This window comes from Anomaloglossus baeobatrachus, chromosome 9 (assembly GCF_048569485.1).
Source record: "Anomaloglossus baeobatrachus isolate aAnoBae1 chromosome 9, aAnoBae1.hap1, whole genome shotgun sequence".
Taxonomy (NCBI): Eukaryota; Metazoa; Chordata; class Amphibia; order Anura; family Aromobatidae; genus Anomaloglossus; species Anomaloglossus baeobatrachus.
Genome location: NC_134361.1, coordinates 94,625,034 through 94,644,874, shown reverse-complemented (window position 1 = coordinate 94,644,874; position 19,841 = coordinate 94,625,034). Strand labels below are relative to the sequence as shown.

The following is a 19,841-nucleotide window of genomic DNA, read 5'->3' as shown; positions in this document are numbered from 1 at the left end:
GCAACATTACTGGAGTATCAACAAGCACAAGGTGTGCCATACTCAGGGACATGGCCAAGGTAAGGAAGGCTGAAAAACGAGCACCTTTGAACAAGAAACATAAGATATAACGTGAAGACTAGGCCAAGAAATATCTTAAGACTGATTTTTTAAAGGTTTTATTAACTGATGAAATGAGAATGACTCTTGATGGGCCAGATGGATGGGCCGGAGGCTGGATCAGTAAAGGGCAGAGAGCTCCACTCCGACTCAGACGCCAGTAAGGTGGAGGTGGGGTACTGGTATGGGCTGGTATCAAAGATGAACATGTGGGACTTTTTCGGGTTGAGGATGGAGTGAAGCTCAACTCCCAAACCTACTGCCAGTTTCTGGAAGACAACTTCTTCAAGCAGTGGTACAGGAAGAAGTCAGTATCGTTCAAGAAAAACATGATTTTCATGCAGGACAATGCTCCATCACATGCATCCAACTACTCCACAGCGTGGCTGGCCAGTAAAGGTGTAAAAGATGAAAAAATAATGACATGGCCACCTTGTTCACCTGATCTGAACCCCATAGAGAACCTGTGGTCCCTCATAAAATAGATCTACAGGGAGGGGAAACAGTACATCTCTCGGAACAGTGTCTGGAGACTGTGGTGGCTGCTGCACGCAATGTTGATTGTAAACAGATCAAGCAACTGACAGAATCTATGGATGGTAGGCTGTTGAGTGTCATCATAAAGAAAGATGGCTATACTGGTCACTAATTTTTGGGTTGTTTGTTTTTGCATGTCAGAAATATTTATTTCTAAATTTTGTTCAGTTATATTGGTTTACCTGGTGAAAAAAAACAAGTGAGATGGGAATATATTTGTTTTTTATTAAGTTGCCTAATAATTCTGCGCAGTGATAGTTACCTGCACAAACAGATATCCTCCTAAGATAGCCAAATCTAAAAAAACCCCACTCCAACTTCCAAAAATTTTAAGCTTTGATATTTATGAGTCTTTTGCGTCGATTGAGAACATAGTTGTTGATCAATGATAAAAAAAAAAAATCCTTTAAAATACAAGTTAGCTAATAATTCTGCACACGGTGTATAGTTTTACTTTTATCTAGGTGGTGAAAAAAAATTCAGAAGTTTCTAAAAAAAAACCTAGACCATTGGTAGTGTTCTAATTTTTTAGGGATCTGGGGCTCAATGATGGCTTATTTTTTGCTTCTCGCGCTGATGTTTTTAATTATACCATTTTTGGGTAGATGTGATGTTTTGATCGCCTGTTATTGCATTTTAATGCAATGTTCCAGCAACCCAAAAAAAAAATCGTAATTTTTGCGTTTGGAATTTTTTTCTCACTACGCCGTGTACAGATCAGGTGAACTGATTTTATGTTTTGATAGATCGGGCATTTCTGAACTCAGCGATACCAAATATGTGTATTTTCCTTTTATTATTATTATTACTGTTTGATTCTCAAATGGGACCAGAGAGGGTTGATTTGAACTTTTAGGATTTTTTTATTGTTTATAATTTTTTAAAACTCTTTTTCTTACTGATTTTACTTGTCCCTCTAAGGGACTTTATCACTGCACTGTCCGATCGCTGATGCTGATTAGAGCGACGCATCAGCATCGCTCTGATCAGCAGAAATGCTGTGTTACTGTGAGTGTCAGCGCTCTTCTGACATTTACAGAAAACACGTCATTGGTCATGGAAGCGATAGGGATCATCATCTGAGCCCGCGCTGCCATGCCAACCCATTGGTGCCCTGTGATAGCATCACGAGGTCGCTAATGGCAGTGGAGAACAGCGAGATCCCCGTTGGAGCGAGTTAGATCGTGTTGTCAGAGTTTTTACGAAGTTAAAAGGTACTGGTGGATTTCCAATACACCTGCGCTTGTTAGCTGCACATATCAACTGATAAAAGATAAGCAGACATATGCGAGGATGACCTTGGGCGCGCTGCGCAAGCTCGTGGTAATCAGGGGGAGGCAACCTAGGACGTATATATACATTCTAGGTCATGAAGGGTTAATGAGTATCTTCTTCACCACACAGCAGCTGTATTTTACGGTTATGGTACATACCCACAAGAGTGTTACTCATGTTTTTCACACTGTGTGCTTTTGCTGCATCAAAAACAAAGCGTTTTACAGTACAAGCAAGTGGATGGGATTAATACAAATCTTATGTCCGCTGTGCCTCTTTTTATGTTGCGTAAATTTCCCTGAGGTGCGTTTATCCAATACGCACCATGGCAATTTCGTTTGCAGGTATGATGAGTTTTCTGTGTGGAATCTCCCCATAGACTTGCATTAGATGTGGAAAATCAGCGGGTAAAAAATGCTCTTACATTTTTAGTGCATTTCCAAGGCGGAAAAGCAAAATTTCCTTCCCAACATTACCAGTTTCCGTGAAAAAAAAGTGTGGTGAAATTGTAAAAATAAAAATGTAATTCTTAAATTGTTTTTTTTTGGGAATTGTTTTTAAGGTGTACATTTTGTGGTTAAAATGAGCTCGCAGAATGATCTCCTAATCAATATGATTATGGCAATACTAAACTTGTCAATTTTTTTTTTATTATTATTTTAGTAATAAAGAAAAAATCAGACATTTGTAAAAAAATAAATAAATAAATAAAAAAAAGAATTGATTGTTGATCATTTTCCAAGACCTGTCCTGTGTGAGGTCTTATTTTTTGTGGCGCAAGATGGTGTTTATATTGACAACACTTTAGGATGGATATGACATTTTAATAGCTTTTTACAGAATTTTGGGCTGTATTGCAGTGACCAAAAAAAGCGCAATTTTTGTGTCTTTAATTTTTTTTCTGCTTACTGTGTTTACCAATCGGGTAATTCTCTTTATATTTTGATAGATTGGACTATTATAGAGATGGTGATACTACATACAGGTGCATCTAAATAAATCAGAATATATCAAAAAGTTTATTTATTTCAGTAATTCAGTACAATAAGGGAAACAACATTAGAAAGTAGAGAGTGAAAAAACATAAAAATTAAAATTAGGCCCCATGTATCATGAAAAAAAGATGTTAAATATATTTGAATAATCGGGTGAGAAAAACATGTACAACTCTTTAAAGGGAATTTGTTAGCAGGTTTTTGCTACTTCATCTGAGAGCAGCATAATGTAGGAAAGAGACCCATCGATGTTTCCATCGATGTATCACTTAGTTTATTGGGTGCAGTGGTTGTGATATAATCACAGTTTTTAGATGTAGCATGTAGCAGAGCTCAAAAAGCTAACTTTCCCACTCCACAGCTCTCTGTGTACATTGTATATTGACAGTGAGATGCTTATCAGAGTAGGAGATGTGGTTGGGCCAGGGCTCACCTGCACTGTAATCTGGACAGTGATAATGTCCTGGTGATTAAACCTTTATTGAATGGAAACAACACACAGCCTAATAAATCTGATGCTGCTGGAGCTAAATCCTAGTTGTGTGTATCAGCTATTTTCTGCTAGTATAGGTCTGGGTGAGTCCGCTCCATTTTTATCCATTACTGACGTTTGTAGTATATGTATGGAGGATGCTGATATGGGGTTAAAGGGAATCTGTCAGCAGGTTTTTGCTATGTAATCTGAGGACACCATGAAGTTGGGGTTCAATCACAGATTTAAGTGTAAATTATTAGGCTGTGTGTTGTTGTTTTCATTCAATGAAGATTTAATCGCCAGGACATTATCACTGCCCAGACTGCAGTGCAAGTGAGCCCTGGCCCAACCACATCTCCTACTCTGATAAGCATCACACTGTCAATATACAATGTATACAGAGAGCTGTGGAGTGGGCAAGTAAGCTTTTGGAGCTCTACTACATGCTACATCTAAGAACTCTGATTATATCACAACCACTGCACCCAATAAACTAAGTGATACATCGATGGAAACAGGGTCTCTTTCCTACATTATGCTGCTCTCAGATGAAGTAGCAAAAACCTGCTAACAGATTCCCTTTAAGGCTATGTACCCACGTGTGTGCGCTCTGCACCGCAGCGTTTTGTCACTGCATGTCCGCTTCATAGCGCAGCTGAAAAGCTCCGTTCTGAAACTTTGGTGACTGCAGAATTCGTGCGCTCTGGAAGCTGCCTCTCCCTATAGACAGAATGGATACAGCATGCAAAGCGCACGAAAGAAGTGACATGTTGCTTTTTAGAACGCAGCGATTTGGCAACATGCAAATTGCTGCGTTCTCAAACGCAACGTGGGCATTGATTATGCACAATCTTCATAGATTGTGCTGGGGACGCAGGAAGCATGCAGTTATGCTACAGTGCAGAATGCAGCGTAACTGCATGCAATACGCACACATGGGCACAGAGCCTAAAGAGTTGTACATGTTTTTCCTCACTCAGTTATTCAAATACATTTAGCATCTTTTTTTCATGATACATGGGGCCTAATTTTAATTTTTATGTTTTTTCACTCTCTACTTTCTACGTTGTTTTTTTGTTTGTTTGTTTTTTTACAGAAAAGGGGTAGTAACATTAATTTAAATTGGCAGTGGTTCTTTTTTTCAACTTTTTATTTATTACTTTACTTTTAATTTATTTCACATTATGCCACCCATAAGGTGATAAAAGACTTTTGGGGGGGCATTGCTGCATTTAAATACTTTTATTCTTTAATCCGATTTCCAGTGTAACTGGGGTTGTAATATTTGCATGCACACAGACCAGAGTGTGGTTTTAATAGAAAGCATAGGATTTATAGCCTATGCTTTCTATGGAATCCTAGCTCCGGTCTGTGTACACGCGAATCCTAGCTCCGGTCTGTGTACACGCTCAGCCGGGGATGTATGCACCTGTGTGCTGAAAAGCACAAAGCACAATTCTCAGGGGTCTATTGTGGAATCAATGGGGCTTTCAGGACCTGGAAACAACCAATCTGCAGGTAACACAACTTCTAAATATGAAGAACGAGGAAGATAGTTTAGTTACAGTACGCTGTCTGCATGTGCGTGTGCGTTAATATACTTACCAATTGTTGTGTTCCCGGGTTTCCAGCACAGCGCCGCTCCTCTTCTCACTTGTGGAAAAAGAGGGGGAGGGCGCACCGCCAAAAGTAGTAAGTAATGAGTGCTCACCCATGCAGTATAAGGACCATAATGTAAGAGGAGAGAAAGTACTGCACAAGAATAGGGAGCACATCCCAGTCAATATATATAAAAAGTATATCCTTTATTGTAACAAAGTTAAAAGCATAAAAACCAAAAAAACACACCCAGAAATGAGTCGAGATGTAACAACCCCCATATCAAAGCCACAGTAAAATGATTACCAACAATTTAAACACAAATTGTATCACATAGATATGTACACAGCAATATATGTGCAATTACATGTCCTCTAGAGATGGTATAAACCAAGTCCATCCATGAATATGTGTATAAAAGTATATAAGGTAAGAAGAAGGTACAGATACACAAAGATCAACAGAGGGACTACTCACAATAGAATATGTATACAATGATCCAAGTGATTGGCCAAGGGTGATGCAGTAAAGCGGGCTTTACACGCTACGATATTGCTAGCAATTGCTAGCGATATCGAGCGTGTAAGCACCCGCCCCCGTCGTGTGTGCGATATCGTGTGTTCACTGCCATAGCGAACAATATCGCTACGGCAGCGTCACACGCACTTACCTGGTTGGCGGCGTCGCTGTGACTGCCAAACAATCCCTCCTTCAAGGGGGAGGGACGTTCAGCATCACAGCGACGTCACCGCGACGTCACTAAGCGGCCGGCCAATCAAAGCGGAGGGGCGGAGATGAGCGGGACATAACATCCCGCCCACCTCCTTCCTTCCGCATTGCGGCCGGCAGCAGGTAAGGAGACGTTCCTCGCTCCTGCGGTGTCGCACATAGCGATGTGTGCTGCCGCAGGAGCGATGAACCACATCGATAATCAATCATTACCGATTTTTGGTTTTGGGACGACCTCTCCATGGTGAACGATTTTCACCATTTTTGAGGTCGCTTAAGGTCGATGGTCAGTGTCACGCGCTGCAATATCGTTAATGACGCCGGATGTGCGTCACTAACAACTTGACCCCGACGATAAAACATTAACGATATCATAGCGTGTAAAGCCCCCTTTACTCTGCCATTTTTTAAAAAAAAAATGCAATCTATGATAAAGGCAAGGTTCATAGGTCAGAGCAGATCTTGTGAGAAGGTGGAATGCCAGCGGACAGGCAAGGGGGTAGTGAGGGAATGTCCCGTGGGTGAAGCACCACGAGTATCGCCGCAAAAAGCGGCTTCCTCAGGGAAAATGTGGACTTGGTTTATACCATCTCTAGAGGACATGTAATTGCACATATATTGCTGTGTACATATTTATGTGTTACAATTTTTGTTTAAATTGTTGGTAATCATTTTACTGTGGCTTTGATATGGGGGTTGTTACATCTCGACTCACTTCTGGGTGTGTTTTTTTGTTTTTATGCTTTTAACTTTGTTACAATAAAGGATATACTTTTTATATATATTGACTTGGATGTGCTCCCTATTCTTGTGCAGTACTTTCTCTCCTCTTACATTCTTCTCACTTGTGGCCTTAAGGGCTCGTGCGCACGTTGCGTATTGCACTGCAGTGTAATTGCATGCGTCCTGCGTCCCCTGCACAGTCTATGAAGATTGTGCATGACACGTGCGCACGATGCTTTTATGAACGCAGCGATTTGGGTGCTAAAATTTTGACCCAAATCCGTGCGTTCATAAAATGAGCATGTCAATTATTCTGTGCGCTATGGATACAGCTCCCGCTCTGTCTATGGTGGGGGCAGCAGCCATAGCGCATGAAATTGCCCTTATTCCGACTTGCCGGATCACACTGAGAGCCAGAAATTGCTTTGACATTGTAAGTCTATGGAGCCTTATTACAAGGCAGTGTCGGAAAAGAAGTCACGTGAGTGAGAAGAGGAACAGAGCGGCGCTGGAAACCGGAAGACAACAATCATTAAGTAGAGTATATTATGCACTTATACCACAACATATACATGGATGTATTTTTCAGTGCAGATTTGTCTCAGAACCTGAAGGTTTCCTGATGCCATCAAATTGCATGAGAATCCTGAAATCTCGAGCACATGATGAGTATTTTTCCTCGCAGATTTGGTGTAGATTTAAATCTGCACCGTGTCAATTTTTTCAGTGTTTTTGCTGCAGATTTCACCCATTTTAAAGTAGGACAAAAACCTGCATTTTTACCGTTGCTTATTTACTGCCAAGAGATGCAGAAATGGTGCAGAAATGTCTGCACCAAATATTTTACATGTACACATAGCCTTAGGCTGTGTGCGCCCAGTGCGTTTTAGTGTGTCTTTTGATGCTTTTTTTTAGTTTTTTTTTCCTTGCAGATTTGGTGCAGAAAATAAATCTGCAGCTTGTCAATTCTTTTAGTGTTTTTGCAGCGTTTTTCACCATTGAAAGCAAAGAAAAACGTATCCAAAAAAAGCAGCAAAAACTCTTGTTTTTGTCCTGCGTTTTTGCTGCGAAGAGATGCAGAAATGGTGCAGATATTGTGCACCAAATACTTTACCTGTGCATAGCCTAAGACAGGATTAGAGAGTAATTGTTTTGTGGTGAGTGTAAAAACAACAATAGTGGTAATAAACTTAACTCTTCTTTTTTTTCTATACAGATTTTGTGACTGTCATTTTTTTTACTAATGGGAGGGACCTCTGTTTTTCAGGACAGTCAGGATGGAAGACATTCACATCCTGACGGGCAGCCCCAGATGGAAGAGAGGAAAAGCTGGGCAGAATGGCTGCAAGACCTCAAACTATTCATCTGGAATCCACAGAAAAAAGAAGTCTTAGGACGAAACGGAAAAAGCTGGGGTAAGAAAATAAATCACTACATTTAGAGAATCCTCCGATATGGAAGCAGTCTGTGAATTTATCAGATATTGGTAATCCCGTGTGTGTGCCTTTCATGGTAAGGATGTCTCCATTTTCAACTATTAGCAATTAGTTTCTTTTATCACATGTAATGTAGTTCAATAGCATTTTAGAAAATAAACCAAAAAATGTAATATCTGCAAATTTTACCACATTGTGGTTTTTTTTCTATTTGACAGAAAATTAACACAACTTAAATCTGATATCTGACTTTGCGCCATAGTTGCACAATTACAGCTTTCATCGGTGTTAAAAACTGGGACTATAAAATGTTAGTGTAGAGAAGTGTTGCACAGACTGACACAATATCAAATGGTAATGAGAAAATTAGTTGCACATAGAAAGGCATTTACGGTTAGGTTCCCCAATAATAAGAGATTACCTTGTCGTGGTATTCGGGCACAATTGCTTTGATCAATACATTTGCTAATATCTCTTCTATTTCAAATATCCTTAGCAGTTATGCAATTTTCATTTTTCATGTTTTCCATTTTTTCCAGTTAGCTAAATGTATTTTTCATTATTCTAATATTCCTAAAACGGTTATGCTTTACCAATATTTCCTTATAATATAGTGTTTAGTGTGCAGCTTTTTCACTTTACTACAATATCAAATGTGACTTTTCTTTACCTAAATTGAAAAATGGGAAATGAGTGATAAATGTTGATTATTGACTTTGTTAACAGAAAAGAATTTCTCCTCAATCCACATTCATCATGCGCACAACTACTTGTGTTTAGCTGCCAAACATATTCTCAAATCCTTTGCACTAACCCTGACAGTTACTAAGTAGTTGAGATTTCTGTTGATCTTCTAGATTCACTTCAACAGATATGTTAAAGACATTTCAGTGCAGGTTGCAAGCAGGAAATAGTTAAAGGAAACTTGTCACCAGGTTTTTCCCTTATGAGCTGCGGCCACCACCAGTGAGCCCTTATATACAGTATTCCAGAATGCTGTATATAAGCAGGGCTTCCACTAGGAATTTCAGGGCTCCATACTGGCAAAATCTTCAGGCCCCCTTCAGGCTTCACCAGGCTCCAACTCAGCTCCTCCTTCACCTCTCAGACCTTCCATAGTCTCACCGCAACTCTTGGAAAACTTATATATGTATGTGCACATACAGTCATGGCCAAAAGTATTAGCACCCTTGAAATTGTTCCAGAAAATGAACTATTTCCCTTATAAAATTAATAATACAGCCCCTACACCACCCCTCTCCATAATACACATCTACACTGCTTCTCTCCATAATATCACTCTCACACTGCCCCTATGTATAACATCTACCCCCTACACACTGCCCCTCTGTATAATATCCCCCCAACACACACACTGCCCCTCTGTATAATATCACTCCCACAGACACTGTCTCTCTGTATATCTCCAACACGCATACTGCTCCTTTGTATAATATCCCCCCACACACTGCCCCTCTGTATAATATCCCCCAAACACTGTCCCTCTGTATAATATCTCTCACACACACACTGCCTCTCTGTATAATATCCCCCACACACTGCTCTTCTTTATACTATCCCACACACACTGCCCTATGTATAATATACCCCCACACACTGCCCCTCTGTATAATATCTCCTCACATATGCTGTTCCTCTCTACACTATCCCCCCACACAAGCTGACCATCTTTATAATATCCTCCCACACCCACTGCCCCTCTGTATATCGCTCAGCACACTACCCCTCTGTATACTATAGCCACACACACTGCCCCTCTGTATAATATCCCCCCACACACTGCTCCTTGCAACACTTTGTTAAGAAAGAAGTAGTGGACACCACAGTGTAATAAATAGAAATAAAAGGAGGGGTGCTAACAAAAACTATGCAAAAAATGAATTATACTATTAGAGGAAAAAAGCTGCATAGTAAAAATGTGCACACCCAGCTCCTTACATATAAACATGGCTTTAATTGATTCAAAACATGTAAGGCTGACAAAAACAAAATTTAAAAACATGATTTACAAGAGAAAAAAATGGATGAAATAAGGGGATAGACATAATAATCCTGTACTTATCCCCAATGAAGTATCAGGGCACTGATAATAGAATGCACAATACGAATATTAACAAGGCAGTGTCTGCAAATAACTAATATAATCCCAAAGTACACCTGGCTGTAGAGCCTCAACTTAAAGGTAATGTGGCAGTAAGTCAATAGAGGGTAGGTTTGTAGGTTTTCAATACTTGTTTTTATCAGCCTTATATGTTTTGTATTAATAAAAGCCAAGTTTATATATGGATATATATGTCCTCCTCCTGGTATATATATCCCTATGCCGGGCCCATGCTGGTATATATGTCCCCAACCTGGTTTATTTCTTCCCTTCCTAGCATATATGTCCTACTCGTGGTATATGTGTCCCCTTTCTAGGCCACCCTGTTATATATGCCCCCATCTTGTTTACTTGTCCTTTTCTGGTATCTATGTACTTCTCCTGACATATGTGTCCCATCCTGGGCCTCTCCTGGAATATATATTCCACTCCTGCGCACATTCTGGTATATTTTTCCCTATCCTGGTTTCTGTCCCCTTCCTGGTATATATGTCCTCTTCCAGGGCCCTTCCTTGTAGATTTCTCTGTCGCAAACAGAAAAAAAACACAAAACATTTTACTCACCCTCCCCAGCATACACTCCGCGAGGTGTCCTCTCTGAGCCACAATGCATTTCAGCTGGCTGTGCAAGCTCCAATGCACATCCAGTTGAAGCAAGGCAGGAATTGGTGCCTGTGAAGCCCACACCACCGTCGGCGATCATCCCACTCCTGTCTTCAGCTTGCAATTACACGTTTTGTTATACACATTTACTTCAATTGTGTGTATTGTAACAACACTAAGATCAAAGGAAAAAAAAGCGAAATTGGAAATAATTTCAAACAAAACCCCCAGCAATGGACAGCACAAAATTGTTGTCACCTTTACAAAATTGTGGGTAAACAACTTAGTTTCAAGCATGTGATGCTCATTCATATTCACCTGTGGCAAGTAACAGGTGTGGGCAATTGGTAAATCACACCTGAAACGAGATAAAAAGGGGGTAAATTGACTCAGTCTTCGTATTGTGTGTCTGTCTGTGTGTGTGACAGTAAGGATGGAAAATAGAAAAAGGGAAAGAGAACTGTCTTAGGACATGAGAACCAAAATTGTTGAAAAATATCAACAATCTCAAGGTTACAAGTCCAACTCCAGAGATCTTGATGTTCCTTTGTCAATGGTGATGAACATAATGAAGAAGTTTACGAACCTTGACACTATAGTTAATGTCCCTGCACGTGGATGGCAGAGAAAAATTGAAGAAAGGTTGTAATGCAGGATAGTCAGGATGGCGGATAAGCAGCCTCAATCAAGTTCCAAAGAAATTTAAGCTGTCTTGCAGGCTCAGGGTGCATCAGTGTCAGCACAATCTATCCATCAACATTTGATTGAAATGAAACAGTATAGCAGGACACTCAGGAGGACCCCACTTTTGACACAAACACAACAAAGCTAGACTGCATTTTACCAAAATGTGCGTAAGTAATCCTTCTGGGAAAGCGTCATGTCGACAGATGAAACCAAGATGGTGCTTTTTGGTAAAGCACATCATTCTACTGTTTACCGAAAATGAGAATGATGCCTACAAAGAAAAGAACACAGTACCTACAGTCAAATATGGTGGAGGTACAAAAATGTTTTGGGTTGTTTTGCTGCCTGAAATATCTGGAGCAGATTGCAAAAGAGTGGTCCAAAATTAGAGGTGTAAGAAGCGTGTTGATGGTCATAAAAAAAATTGTTTAAAAGAACAGAGAGTCCTCAGTGGTTGATACCTTTTAATGGCTAACTGAAAAGATGGTAATAATTGCAAGCTTTCGAGACTACTCAGGTCTCTTCATCAGGCATGGTATAACACAAAAAAGAAAAATATGTCGCTGTCCAGTTGTGCGCGTTTCTTCAGAAGTGTCTTTACTTCCATAAAGATGCGGGAGAAAATGGTCATAGGAAGTGATTTATTGCAGTTATTTATTCCAAATGGTGTGCAACCAAATATTAACTTTCAGCCATAGCTGTATATATATGTATATATGTGGATAGAGTTTTGTAAAAGGCAGTAGTTTTCCGTATCCGATAAAAGGATTTTTCAAAATCATATTCACGACAATGGTCCATCTGGTTTTAAAATAAACAAAAATAGTACAGCTTAGCGTTCCCTTAGAGAGTAGATCAAAGTCAGTCTAAATATTATATTTTCCCAGCCGAAAAGTTTCCATTCACCAATTCAACTCTTCAGAGGAAATGATGTTTAAAATAAATCTTATTTCCATGTTTAAAAAAAAAAAAAAGAAAAAGTTTTTCCATTACAAACAAAAATAAAGCTGTATTTTTATCAGTGGTGCCTGGGATGGAGGGGTTAGCTTGTCCACTGACTCAAGAATAACACTACTGTTACCCTACAGTTAGGACCTATACATAAAAATACTGTAATAAAAAAAAATGCTAATCAATAGCAAACGAAACAAACATTATTATTTTAAATATTTTTGTGTTGTTTTGTAACATTGTCTGGTAAGATAGCCTCAGGATAATGAATTGCCTAATGGGAAAATATCACCAGGTTTTTGCCATTAATATGAGAGCAGTATAATGTAGAGCCAGAGACGCTGATTCCAGCTATGAATAATTTACTGGGCTGCTTCCTGTAGTTTTGATAAAAATCATTGTTTTAGCAGCAGGAATATATCCCTGGAGGACCAGTAATCCTGCTGCCATGTAGTGCTCCAAATTAATGAACTCTCTATAACCCTTGGCAGATTTCTGCCTATGCATAGTGAACACAGAAATCTGTCAATCAGTGATGTGGGTGGGGGTTATACACAGCTCAGCATTGAAAATCAGCATTGGGATTTTCAGAAAACTTTGCAGTTTGTTACATATTTTCATGATACATGCAAGCAGCTGTTTGTGTTAAAAGAACAATATGCCTTGAAATTATTGATTGACTGAAACAAGAAATACAGGTGACCCACTATTAATCGTCAGCATTTTCCTCATAGTGTTGAAATAATTAATCTTGTTTCCTGCAGAAATCACAGGTTAATCTGCAGCTGATTTGTTCTCCCTTCAGCTGGTGGTCATTGGGGGTGGAGCATACTCAAGAGGGCAGGGCTTAGTGAGCAGGGAGGCGGCTTCTGCTGCAGCCAGTTGTCTTACCGCCACAATCAGGATAATGAGAAGGAGGGAGATGTAGCCAAACATTTAAGACACACTTAAACAAATTTTATATACACCTTTCCCTTCTAATTGTAACATGACACAAAATAGGGTTCTGGGTAGCGAACAGTCCAGAAATATCAGTACAGTCCGTAAAAATAGGGCACTTTTTAAAAGAAAAAGCAAAAAACATTAAGTAAGGCGTCCATGTTTTTTATTTTTTTTAAACTGTAGAAACTTATATAGTTGATTTTGATTATAATTAGCATAACTTTAGTTTATTTAGTTTAGTTTATTTAGTTTAGTTTAGAATGCAAATACATTTTTTTTTATCAGAATTATGGGTTGTAGACTTGGATCACTGATAAAGATTTATTGAAATTTTCTAATGTGTCCATAAAAAATATTCTCTGACCGTGATTCTTTGATAAGCTGTCCAGAAAAAAATGAAAAGTGAAAGTTGCAACCCTTATACGGTTAGAAAAAAGAAGCTGGAATTTTTTTTGTGGGGGGATATTTTTTGTCTTTTTTCCTACAATCCAATATTCAATATAATTATGATTGTTTACTATGATGAGCAAGCGTCGGGGTGCTCGGGCACGCTCATTACTCGGCCGGGGATCAAGCGCCATGCTGGAATCCCATGTTTCGCGGCTGCAAGACAGCCAATCAGCATGGGAAATACCTGTCATACATGATAATGCATGTTGGTTACTGGCATTACTGTGATTGGCCAGCTGCATTGCGTCATCAGGTCTATATGACACCTGGGGGCTCCATGCTCGGCACTGCTGGAAGCAGTTCAGGGAGAATTGATCTAGGAGGGAGAGATTAGATTAGAGCAGGGATTGTTTACTTGAACCGTTTAGTGCCTTTTATGTTGCACTAAAAAGTGTTTTTTGCCTTGTTTAACTTAAGAAACATTTATTTATTTTAATTTTATTTTTTTTTTCAAATGGTGCAGGGTACCCCTTATTTTTTTTAAAAACATACCCTGATTAACCAAGCCCTGGTTAACCAATTTATTAAAAAGAAAGTCATAAACATCCGAAGTAGACCACCGAATCTGATGTAGTCCACCAATGGAGACCTGGAAGACATAAAAAGAGAGAAAGAAAGACAAGATACTGTCCCTCGATCACCAATTTATTATATAAAAAATAATCCTCACAGCTCAGATGTTATGCATAGCATTACAACGACGTCCATTGATTTAATGGACCTCGTTTTGAGAATGACGCTTCATAGATCACTCTGGATGAGGCTGCGCTCTGCGATACCTGGCTTCTGTAATGAGCGGTGATGGCATCAGTAACGTTACCGCTTATCACCTCTCTTGCCGGGTCACACAGAGGACAGCGTGATACCTCACTAATGGTGACGTCAGTAACAGAATCAATGGACACCGTGGGAACGCCATGGGTACGTCTGAGCTGGGGAGATTAATTTTTAACACTAAATTGGTGAAATAGGGACAGTATCTTGTCTTTCTTTCTCTCTTTTTATGTCTTTCAGGTTTCCATTTGCTCACTATGTGGACTACTTCAGAGCTGAATGTTTTTTCTTTCTTTTTATAAATTGGTGAACCATGTCTAGAGTTGGGTGTTTTTCAAAATAAAATATTTGTGTGTGTTTCTTTTTTTTAACTTACTGGGTTAGTAATGGGGGTGTCTGATAGACACCTCTCCATTTCTAACACCAGCGCTCGATGCCATCTGACATTACACAGCTGACATCAAACCTAACTAGCATTACCCCAATTGCCACCACACCAGAGAAATTGAGAAAAACTGAGGGGAAGCACCAGAATTTAATGCATCTAATGTAATAAGTCACCTCTGGGGTAGTTACGGGCTGCTATAACTCAATAACAATGGCCCTTCCCAGCCTGATTATATCAGTTGTCTACTTTACCTTTGCTGGTTATCAAAAATAAAAAGACCCCATGCTGGTATTTTATTCATTTATTAACAAGTACAGTAAACTACATATGCAAGGCACATAGATATCCGTTAGATATATAATTAGTGCCTTGCCTGTGTAGTTTAATGTACTTGTTAATAAATAAATTAAAAAAACAACGTGGCTCCCCCTATTTTTGATAACCAGCCAAGGTAATGCAGACAGCTGGGGGCTGGTATTATCAGGCTAGGAAGGACCATGGTTATTTGGCCCTTGCCGGCCTAAAAATATCATCCCACAGTAACCCCAGAATTGACACATCTATTAGATACGCTAATTCTGGCGCTTTATCCTGGTGAAGGGGCAATCTGGGTAATATGTTTAGGGGTTAATGTCATCTCTGTAATGTCATCTGGCATCAAGCCCAGGAGTTACTAATGAAGAGGCATCTATCAGACACCCCCATTACTAACCCAGTAATAAAGAAATAACACAAGAAAAAATTGTTTATTAGAATAAAGACTCCCCCACACTATCCTTCAGTCACCAATTTATTATCAAAAATGTTTCTTCATCATAGTCCACGATCCCTGAATGCATCTCTGGCAACTGTGAAAAGCAGTAAAGTACAGCGATTCATAGGCAACAGGTAGTGATAACAACACTCATCAAGGTTACTGGGTCTTGCTGAGAGCAGCATTGAACTGGAAGCTCTCATGAGAGTTGTAGACACCACCTGTGAATAACTTTACTTTACTGCTATTCACAATCGCTGGGGCTGCATTCGAGGATTGTGGACTACTACAGAGGAACTTTGTGGGATTATTTTTGATAATAAAGTGCTTTTTTGATTACTGGCTGGTATTTTTAGGTTGGGAAGGGCCAAATAATTATGGGCCTTCCCAGCCTGATAATATCAGCCCGCAGCTGCGTGCTTTACCTTGGCTGGTTATTAAAAATAGGGGGGACCCAACATCATATTTTTTATTATTTATTTATTTAGTTCACAGCAGCGACCTGTTAGGGAATCCCTATTCCATTTGAGCGCTGTTTTCATCCATTTCTGCAATTTTTCACTCCTCCTGTAAAGCCTGCTTTACACGCTGCAATGTATCTTAAAATGTGTCGGCGGGGTCACGTCTTAAGTGACGCACATCCGGCATCGTAGGTTACATTGCAGTGTGTGATAGGTACGTGCGATTGCGATTGAATGTTAAAACGTTCATCGCATACACATCGTACCTTTCTCTAGAATTGCACGTCAGATTGTTCATCATACCCAGGGTAGCACACATCGCAGTGTGTGACATCCCGGGAACGATGAATAGATCTTACCTGCGTCCTGCGGCTCCCGGCCCACAATGCGGAAGGAAGGAGGTGGGCGGGATGTTTACGTCCCGCTCAGCTCCGCCCCTCCGCTTCTACTGGCTGGCTGCCGTGTGACGTCGATGTGATGCCAAACGTCCCTCCCACTCCAGGAAGTGGATGTTCGCCGCCCACATCGAGGTCGTATGGATGGGTAAGTACGTTTGACGGGGGTTAATCGTTTGTGCGGCACGTTCAACAAATTGAACGTGCCACACATACGATGGGGGCGTTGCAAATCGCATACAAGATCGTATGCGAAATTGCAACGTGTAAAGTAGGCTTTAGGGTCTACTGGAAACATGCTTAAGTCTTTCATTGACTTCCATTATATTTGTCACTTAAGTCAAGTGTCTGACCTACTCGATTCAAGTAATGAGCACTCGAGCATTTTAGTGCTCGCTCATCATTTCTGTTTACCTGGGGATCAGGAGTATCAGTTTACAGCAGAATTTAAAGGAGTACTTTCAAGTATGAAATTTTTAAGTCTCCAGGGTTGTGATCGCAGGGGCCCCCACCAATCCAAAGAGCTGGGACTCTAAAGAGCTTCAAGTGAAAGCAGTGGAGGCCAATCTCGAACATTGCTGCTCCATTCATTCTTAGTGGGACTGTTAGGCTATAAGTGCACGCTGCAGTTTTTGTCACATTTTTTGGTGCAGTTTTGTTGTCAGAACTTTCTCACTTTTGACTTTCCAGCAAAGTCTATGAGAAGTCAGATTTGCTATGCGCACGTTGCAGTTTTTGTCAGCAGTTTTTTTGACAAAATTTTGTGACAAAAAAGAAGCAGCATGTTCATTCTTCTTGAGTTTTTGTGAACATTTGTCACCCATTGAAATCAATGAGGTGATGAAAAACACATGACAAAACGCATTGTTACAAATTGTTTGTGTCAAAATTGTTACAAATTGTTACGTTTTACCCACGGTTTTGTCAACAAAAACACAACTCACCAACTTAGTTCCAGAATGACAAAATCAATGCTGAAGTGATTTTGGCATATTGGTGTCGGTGTCTCTCTCTCCAAGCGTTTCATACTCACCGATTACCAGCACGACGCTGCTGTCACACTGCTCCCGCGGTCTCTCATTCTTCTTCCCTATGGTCTACTTTTAATATTGCACTATGTTTTTATATGCATGATTTTTGCAATAAAGAAGGTTTTTTTTTATTTCCTGAGTAGTTGCTGTTTTTTTCCTCTACTCCTTGTGCATTCTTCTTCCCTACCCGATCATTAGGCTCATACATATTCACTGCACCCACTCATTAGGCTCATACATATTCACTGCTTCCCCATCTGTGATTGGCTGCAGTCAGACGCGCCTCATGCTGAGATGCTGAGTGACAGCTGTCTGACTGCAACCAGTCACAGAAGTCGGTCTAAATCACACAGTACAATAAATAAATAATTAAAAAAACCCGGCGTGCGGTCCCCCCAATTTTGATACCCAGCCAAGATAAAGTCTCACAGCTGAGGGCTGGTATTTTCAACCTCGGGAGACCCACGTTATTAGGAGCCCCCAGCCTAAAAATATCATCCAGCAGCCGCCTGGAAATGCTGCATCCATTAGATGGGACAGTCAAGGGACTTTATCTGGCTCATCCTTATTGCCCTGGTGCGGTGGCAATTGAGGTAATGAGTTAATGGCAGCCAATAGCACTCACTAAGTCCTAGATTAGTCATGGCAGGCATCTATGAGACACCCCCCCATTACTAATCTGTAAGTGAAAGTAAATAAACACAAACACCCAAAAACTCCTTTATTTGATATAAAAGACAAAAATGCACCCTCTTTCACCACTTTATTAACACCCCCAAACACCTTTTCAGGTCCGACGTAATCCACATGAGGTCCCACGACGCTTCCAGCACTGCTACATCTGACGCTCACAGTGAGTGCCATAGAGTAAGACTGCCCACTGTGAGCTCCATGCAGCAACTGGTGAATCGCACAATCAGCAGTGATGTCACTCAGGTTAGCCACAGCTGGAGTCCTCCACCTGTGACAGCAAATCACCCGAGTGACTGAAGTGAGCTGTGCAATCAGCAGTGCCTTCACCCAGCTGATTTCAGGTCACAGCTGGAGTCCTCCAGCTGTGACCGCAAATCAGGCCACAACTGAAGTGAGTCACAGGTGGAGGACTCACCTGAGTGATGTCACCACTGATCACGCGGCTCACTTCAGTCACGGCCTGAACTTCACAGCGGTGAACCCATGATATCACTGCTACGATACACACGGTATTGTGGGTCCCGCAACTGTGACATCAGGGCTTCACCCGAGTTCATTCTGATTGCATATTCTGTTTGCACTCACAGCTTGGAGCTGTCCAGGCCCAACCCCCACTATGGCTAAGTGAAGGAGCCTGCTCTCAGGAGCTCACACTCGGGATTTCAGTGGGCTGCTTGCTAGGAAAGCCCTATCCCCCTTGTTGCGCTAGTGCCCCCGATCTCTGAGCTGGTAGGAACAGTCCATAAAGGCCCTGTTCTCCGCAGGTTAATTGCTGGGTCGCCTGAAGCTTCTCCCCGACCTAGGGTCCGTGTACCTTGACGTACCTTCTGTCCCAGACCGGTGATAAGACTAGGCTGCTGACCATCCTCCTTGACGGGTTCCAGGCACCTAGCCTCAATCCCCTGTGAGCGGGGGTCCGACTCCTCTTGGTCCAGACCACGGTCTGCGACCTAGTTTACTTTTCTCCTGGAAGCTCCAACTCCCAGCTTCCTCAGAGCTCCTCACAGCTTGAGGGCTACCACTGAACTGACTTGACACCTCCCACCTCCCTGTCTGACTCCAAGGTGGGCGGCCCTATTCCTGCTTAAGCAGCCCACTGGTGTGCCTGACAGGTGTGGTGCGAAGTGTATCTAGGATTTGTGAATGCTGGTGGAGGCAGTACTGTAGGATAGAGACCCAGAACCATGGGGGGTTGAATACTGCACGGGGAGGGCAGTTTGTGCAGTACCCTGTGATGACCTGATGACCACTATCACTAATCTAGGACTTAGTGGCAGCTATGGGCTGTTATTAATTCCTTACTACCCCGATTGCAACCACACCAGGGCAATCTGGAAAAGCTGGGTCCAGCGCCAGAATTGGTGCATCTTATGGATGCGCCACTTTTGGGGCGGCTGTTGGCTGCTATTGTTAGGCTGGAAATGGTCTTTCCCACCCTAATAATATCAGCTCCCAGTTGTCTGCTGTACCTTGGCTGGTTTTAAAAAAACGGGGGGATCCGACGGCAATTTTTTCTTTTTTTTTTAATAAATCAAATACTTAAAAAAAAAGCATGGGATCCTCTCTATTTTTATAAACAGCCAAGGTACAGCAGACATCTGAGGATTACAGCCTGCAGCTGCTGTTGTTCTTGTGCTGGATATGAAAAATGGGGGGACCCCACGTCATTTTTTTACCAAAAATAAATAAATAAAAAAAACAGCTTTCTATCTATCTATCTAT

General features: G+C 41.0%; 1 protein-coding gene across 1 annotated transcript in view; it reads left to right on the top strand.

Moving 5' to 3' along the window:
- ATP1B4 (ATPase Na+/K+ transporting family member beta 4) overlaps window positions 1–19,841 on the top strand; it is a 122,007-nt gene that overhangs the window by 52,197 nt on the left and 49,969 nt on the right. Inside the window, exon 3 of the mRNA XM_075323903.1 lies at window positions 7,700–7,847. Within this exon, the coding sequence (XP_075180018.1) occupies window positions 7,700–7,847 (148 nt within the window). The remainder of the gene's footprint in view (window positions 1–7,699; window positions 7,848–19,841) is intronic.